A 7,599-nucleotide genomic window follows, 5' to 3' on the forward strand; every position below is an offset into this window, starting at 1 on the left:
CAGGAGGGCTCCCGCAGCATCCCTGAAGACAGCCTCGTAACAGAGCCTTCGACTGTCACGCACGCCACCTGCTGTACCTACATTTCCTCAGCCACAAAGATTCAGGCTCCATCTATAAGGCACAGACAGCACCTGAAATTGGGAATATTAAAAAGAGATCTTGAGAAATAGGAAGAACTCGTTAATTAACTAGTTGGGGGGGGGGCTTTTACAATGTGTAAGTACATCAAATCATGACATTGTACGCTTTAGATATCTTTCTGTTGGATTTGTCAATTATATCCCCATTTAAAAAAAAAAAAAAGACAGAGGAAGAACCAATTTTTAAGCAAAGGAAATGTAAATACTGAAAGAACAGCCCTGTTAAATTACACATAATTCTGTTTGAAAAGCCAAGAGTACTATCAACAAGTCTATTCAGGTAATTCAGAGAAATATAAAAAGAAAAACATTCGACCCAGGCATTTAGCATTGTGAAAACAGACTAAGCAGTTGATTGATCGATCTATTTTCAACAGGTTGTGTGGACATCCTGTAAGCACAGACTTAGTCTGAGGCTATTGCCTTAAAAAGAGGTAAAAATCCAATCAGCTGAAGTAAAGTAGAGATGGCCACAGCAACCCAGTAACCTCCGTTCAAACTTGACCCAAATTAGGACACTCTTATACTGGGTTGTTTTGAATGAGACCCAGATGTATTTATGTATTTTCCTAGTCTTCTTTATTACCTTCTTGTGGAGCACTGAGCAGTTTTGGAGGAGACAAGCCACTATTACAAAGTTGTCAAGGCCCTTCTCGTTTTCTAGTTCAAATCCTTGTTCATGCTGTTTGCTAAGTACTTGTTCCCTGTGACAGCTTTCAGCCAAACAGAACACTGTGAATGCTGCATTCCAAACCACTCTGTCCCGCTGGGCTCCGAGTGAAACAAGCTCTTCAAACTCCATCATGTGAACTTTTCACAAGGAACAATCTCCCTCAGACAATTCCATTCAGAGATACTATCCGTGAAACTGGGACTTGGGGAAGGGGTGACATCACAGGCTTCCCCTTCTGGCCAGGGTCATGACCACCAAAGTTGTATTTAAGAGGCTCCCACGTGGTTAAGCACATGATTTTCTTAATGATCTAACGTTTCCCCCAACTTTCCCATAAGCTTCCAATTTAAGATATTCACACTTAAATGTGAAATTGGGTACTGGTGTCAAAGAAAGCCTGGGGTTTCAAGAAGAATGAGAAATTTGCAACCAGGGTCTCTATTACTATTAGGGGTAGGAGGGTAAATATAAAACATACTATATAATATGTACCATATGTGGGGTTTTTTGGCAGTGTTGGGGATCATAGAAACAAACAGTATTATATCCAACTAAGAGGCTAGAAAAGAAAAAAGAGAGAGAGAATTAGATTGTTTTAAATGTCTAAAGCCAAGGTTTGGACATGAAAGCTTTAAAAAAATGCAAGATTATTCCACTGAGATGGACAGGCTGTTTGCCTGCAGTTAGGTTACAGAAGGAGAACAGCACACCAGGCTACATTCTGAGGAATCTAGGATTGTTTTCAGAAAGACCTGCTTGTACCTCCTGAAGAAGGCGGCTTTGGACTCTGGTAAAAGATGTTTAAGATGAAGACAGTAAGTCACAGGTTCAGGATGATTTCCATCCAGTTCTCACCAGAGCTGGGGCATGTGCACTAGGTGGTTTTCCAGCCCCCCCCCCCATCTACTGAGTCTATGAACTCCTCCCTAACACTGTACTGCTCAACTTATTATTTTTGAAACGTAATAGTGTCTGAATAAGGGGACATCCGCCTATAAAAAAGTCCCTTAAGCATTCAAAAAATTTTTTTTTTAAATTCTTGACCTGCTGGGGAAGATGGAACCAAAAGAAAAGAGGTAAGCCTGGAAGTCCTTGCTTCAAGGGGCTCGCAGAGATCAGCTAGTCAGACACTAGATTATCAAAATGAGAATATCATAGAAAGAAGGTAATCCCTAGCACTGCCTACTAAAATTAAATCACAGATCAGAATGTACCAGAGCTTGTGGACACCTTAAAAATCATCTAGCGTAACTAACTTCTTTATTTCATATACCATAGGCAAAAAAGGGCTGACTTGCTCCAAGTCACCTATTGGGAAAGTCAAAACTTCAACCTGAATCCCATGGGCTCGCCACTGACCCCCGAGACGCCACAATCATACCGGCAAATGAGGAGGAATGTTGATAACTCATTATTACAGACTATACTTCTTTGAGGAAGCGCATATAATGTCCCATGGAATAAAACTGCTCCTCCAAAGTTTTATTTTGAGCTTTCCTTCCTACAGCATAATTTTATGACAAAAATAATTCTTCTGTTAAAAAATATAAAAGTATGGGGTGCCTGGGTGGCTCAGTGGGTTAAGTCTCTGCCTTCGGCTCAGGTCATGGTCTCAGGGTCCTGGGAACGGGCCCCTCATTGGGCTCTCTGCTCAGCAGGGAGCCTGCTTCCCAACCCCCTCTCTGCCTGCCTCTCTGCTTACTTGTGATCTCTGTCTGTCAAAAAGATAAACAAAAATCTTTAATATATATATATATATATGAAAAACATTTAAAAATATATAAAAGTATGATGTAATGTTGAATATGTCTTTTTAAAAGATTTTTATTTATTTATTTATTTGACAGACAGAGATCACAAGTAGGCAGAGAGGCAGGCAGAGAGAGAGGAGGAAGCAGGCTCCCCGCTGAGCAGAGAGCCTGATGTGGGGCTCGATCCCTGGGATCATGACCTGAGCTGAAGGCAGAGGCTTTAACCCACCAAACCACCCAGGCACCCCTTGAATATGTCTTTTTAACCTACACATGCAGTAACAGAGATGTGTACACACTTCCCTAGGGAAGAGATCTCGTTGGGAGGAGACTTAATGGTTTACAGTCTAGTGGGGTGGACAGACACAAACTGACGCGTTCTGTGATGAGTCCAAAATGAGAACTTTGGGGAGGGGACCTTAACCTCAACTTGGAAGGGAGAGAAAGGTATGGAAATTAGAAAGGCCAGAGGCCAGAGATGATAGAAAGGAAATTTCGAGTAGTCTAGTTTGGCTGGTGGCTGCAGTACGCTGGTGGCAAGGAATGGACGACCTCTATTTCCCGAATGCATGAGGCCAACAGCTTCCCGCAAAGAAATACAACACAGTAAAGACAGTGTGCTTGCTGTGCCAGCGTAGCTGCGTGATACAAGTTTGCTAGTCCCACTCATCATCAGCACAGTAACTTAAAGGTCATACACAATATAACTCAGGGAGGCACCGTGAACAATAGACTGGAACCTGCTATGCAGTATGAGTCTTACTAGTGAGTCACTGTAGCCCTCCCAAGTGAGGTCACTTGTCCCATCTATACACCAAATAGTTGACCCTGCCCTAGATGATCTTTAAGGTCCCTCTTGGCTCTGAACTCAGGAAGGATCCCACCATGCATACAGTACTAGAGGAAGTTTATAAACCTCCACGAAGGCCCAGGCTGATCAACAACTAACCCTATTCAATCATTTCATAAAGACAACATGATCTCACAACAATGTTTCCTAACTCTCAGCTCATAAAGAATTGGATAAAATAGTCGGATAAAAGTTAGGAAATCAGAGCCTTTTCTCAGGCTCCTATAAAAGGACACAAATGAGGAAATTTCATTTAATGACAAGTTTTCAACTCACTCTTCTCATCTATACTCCTAGAAGGAAAATCTATGAGATATGCAAAGTGAGGGGTACCTGGAGGGCTCAGTCAGAAGAGCATCTTGATCTCCGGGTTGTGAGTTTGAGCCCCACGTTGGGTGTAGAGATTACTTAAATAAACTTCAAAAAAAAAAAAAAAAACAGAGACAGAGAGAGATGCAAAGTGATGATAAAGACAGTAAGTACAAATGGAGAAAATCACTTTTTTTTTTAAGACCACACAGAAATTTCACCACCAATGATCAGTTTTAAATTAGCTCCTGAATTAATCACAAATCTCACAATGGGATCCCTTGAGTTTCAGACTTCTCTGTGGTTCTTCAGCCATGCTATCATGGAAGGTGGGATGCCCGCAGCATTACATGTTAAGGTCACAGGATTGCTGGGGTGCCTGAGTGGCTCAATGGGTTAACTCTCTACCTTTAGCTCAGGTCATGATCCCAGGGTTCTGGGATCAAGCCCTGCATCAGGCTCTCTGCTCAGCGGGGAGCCTGCTTACCCCTCTCTCTCTGCCTGCCTCTCTGCCTACTTGTGATCTCTGTCTGTCAAATAAATAAATAAAATCTTTTTTAAAAAAAGGTCACACAATTGGTGACTGTCTCAACAGCCACTTCTTAGGCCCTTCAATACAGGAAACATACATACATGCATATATACATAGAAATTAGCTCCAAGACTCAGTCGCAAATCTCACAATAGGGGCATGGGGCTTCAGACTTCACTAGGCATCACATTCACTGAGCCCTCCTCCTGAAAGCAGGTCACTTCAGGGACCTTTCTACTGAGATTTTTAACTCGCCTGGAGCTGCTACCTTCATAAGCAACTCAGGACACTCCCAAGTCAGGTGGTCATGAGACTGACCACTTTTCAAAGAGCTGAATCTGATAGGAATAAGGGTAAATGTGTGCAAGGGAGAAATCATCTAGAAATTAGAGCATGGGTTTCAGGTGCCCTTCCTGGGCAGTAAGCAAACAGAAAGAGAGAGAGTAAATAGCTAAACCTGAGTCCGGATGGGGCTTACTCATCCACTCATTTAATAAATATTTCTGGTGTACCCATATGGATCAGGCACTGTGCTAGGCACTGGGAATTACAGAAGAAAACAAGGCAAAGGAGGTCCCTGCCCTCATACTGACATACCCTCTTACCACTCTCCATACCTGTTAAATTTACTGTGGTTGGGGCGCCTGGGTGGCTCAGTGGGTTGGGGCCTCTGTCTTCCGCTCAGGTCATGATCTCAGGGTCCTGGGATGGAGCCCTGCATGGGGCTCTCTGCTCAGCGGGGAGCCTGCTTCCTCCTCTCTCTCTGCCTGCCTCTCTGCCTACTTGTGATCTCTGTCTGTCAAATAAATAAATAAAATCTTAAAAAGAATTTACTGTGGTTGCTCGGTTGGTCCTGCAGCTGAGGACAGCTCTGGGACACAAGCAGCAGGAATGACAGAAAGGAAGGCACAAGGATTTTGTTTCTTCCGTACTAGCCCTCCAAGAGATTCTGCAGCTGGAATTAAAGGCTTTCTCAGTCCTCCAGAAGCAGTGCAGAATACACCCTAGAGGTGTCTCCTACCACGTACGGTTTGAGGTGTGGGAGGGTATGAGGAGGCAAAGGCTTTCCAGAGGACGTCCTGTTGAGGTAAACATCTCCACAAGCCTGATTAACCAAAAGGCAAAGTCCCCATTAAGAACAGCCTATGGGGACATCCCTGCGGGACATCCAGGCACCCTGCTATCTTCCTGAAAGGGGCGGTATCATCTCCTGCCCTAGGATAGAATCTAGAGGGCTGTGCCAGGCATTTGAGACCTTCAAATATACTTTGGCCTCTGCCTCCCCTCCCTGGCTCCTGTGATGCCCTGAATACCCTTTCTCTCCTTCTCAGACTTGGTCCGATAGTCTTCTCCTGCTGGTATCCCCTGTGCCTTCTCTTTGTACACATTTTTCTGAGCCCAGTTCAAATGCTACTCCTCTAGAAGCTGGGACCCTCTTGGCAAGGATGACCTTTGTCCTCTGAATTCTTTCGCACAGTCCTTAGGTGCTTTTCCTACAATTAGAAGTGCTTTTTTTCACTACATTAACTTACCTTCCAAATAGGATGTGCTGCTCAAGGATAAAGACCGTTTTTGGTTTGTTTAACATCCCTTCTCAGGACATAGCACAGTTCCTCAGTAAGTATGGGCAGACTGCCTCAACAGGAAGTTTTTATTCTATCTGGGAATTCACTTTATTTTGCTGTATTATTTTAACACATTAGTTGATTACAAATCTACTCCAAAGACCACGCTAATGAAACCAGAAACAACTTTCTAATATGAACCTAAAAGTCAAGGTATTACTCATCTATCTACAATATTTTATACGCTTGTTTTAGAAGAGCCTGAGGGAGATCGGTATGTTTGAACTTCCTCCCAACCCTTCCATAACTATTCCACCTCCTCTGCCTCACCCACCCCTATCCAGAACCACTTTGGCCTTTTAGGTGTCCCTAAGACTTTCATTTCCAAATCCTTTCCATTCTTATCCCCCTTCTCATATTATTTTCAGGCCAGAGGATGCAGATCTTTCACAACTCCAGCGGTAAGATGTACCGCTTGGGCAATTTCAGGAACTCCAAGGCTGCCCTAGTATGCACGGTGACTATCGTGAGTGTTCATGAGTTGAACACACTTGTAATACAAGACCTAGGCTATTTAGGCTAGTTTCAACTCTCAGTTTCCTGTTCAAACACAGAGACTCTACTTTCTGATTTCTAAATGGATCTGTTTTCCTGCTTTTTCTAAAATACAATGGATTTTAATGTTTTGCTGACCTTTACTTACAGAGAAGAGAGAACATTTATTGAGCACCCTTATGTGTTTAAGCACTGGACTCGATACTTAAATTATGGACATCATCTTATCCTCGTGACTACTTTAGGAGACACAAAGTTCCATTTTACAGATGAAAAACTGAGGTCAAGAGACCTTAAGTGATTTCCCCAAAATCATGCAGTGAAGCTGTGGGACTGGGATTTTCCTGCTGGTCCTTTTTTAATACAAAGCTCATGCCCTTTTAGTTATATCATGCTGTATCCTTAAATAAAATCCAGTTCATTCTGACTAGTCTGTCTTCCAATTCAAAACAGAGATCACCAAAAAGATATAACCTCAGGAAAAGGAACCTTTTACATTCCTCAGTTAAAGGAGCACCACTGCGCCACCAGGACCACCATCTTTTATCTCAGGATCTCCACTGTTGGCTTAATTTTCCTAAAGAGCACTGAATGGACTCAATATCAAGTATTACCTGCCCAACCATTATAGCAGCCCTTCACACCATCACATAATCACCATAATAACCAACTATATAAAGAAAAAAACACCTTACATCCTAATATGTATTACTTGCACACTTTGTACAAGTTAGGTGCATGGTAAAGTGGAGCAAAAATAGAAAATTCCAGATTTCACCAAGATGTCAAGTTTCACATTTTGACAAAATGTAACTGAACTGGCAAAAAATGGTTAAAGCAAATAACCAAATAATAGAGGATAAATGTATCCTATAACCAAGTAAACACCTGTTCGTCTTTCCCCTTTAAGAATTTTAAATAAGGTCACATTTTTCATTCAACAAACATTTATTGAGCACCAGCAACTGTGCTAAGTGCTAAGGAATATTAACTGTGAACAAGATAAACCAGGCTCCCGCTTTTGACCGGATACTTCTGCTTTTGCTGATCTTGCTAACTACTACATAATACTTGTTCTCTGCTAGAATTACATTTTCGGGAAAGTCCGAGTCATACGAGGCCTCTTCTAGAATACTTTAAAAGTTTCTGTATGGCAAACTTGATAGAAATCTTTAACTTTGAGAAGAAAACGATGGTCTCGAGCATCCTTTTCGACAAGCACG

The 7,599-nt window shown here is 42.4% G+C and overlaps 1 protein-coding gene across 1 annotated transcript in view; it reads right to left on the reverse strand.

Annotated features, from left to right (window-relative positions):
• Nucleotides 1-5,229: 5,229 nt before the first annotated feature.
• Nucleotides 5,230-7,599, reverse strand: part of HAPSTR2 (HUWE1 associated protein modifying stress responses 2) — a 6,192-nt gene continuing 3,822 nt past the window's right edge. Inside the window, exons 2-3 of the mRNA XM_059385968.1 lie at nt 5,789-5,805; nt 5,230-5,361 (exon numbers count right to left, since the gene is read on the reverse strand). Coding sequence (XP_059241951.1) covers nt 5,230-5,361; nt 5,789-5,805 — 149 coding nt within the window. The remainder of the gene's footprint in view (nt 5,362-5,788; nt 5,806-7,599) is intronic.

The sequence above is a fragment of the Mustela nigripes genome, chromosome X (assembly GCF_022355385.1).
Source record: "Mustela nigripes isolate SB6536 chromosome X, MUSNIG.SB6536, whole genome shotgun sequence".
Classification (NCBI taxonomy): domain Eukaryota; kingdom Metazoa; phylum Chordata; class Mammalia; order Carnivora; family Mustelidae; genus Mustela; species Mustela nigripes.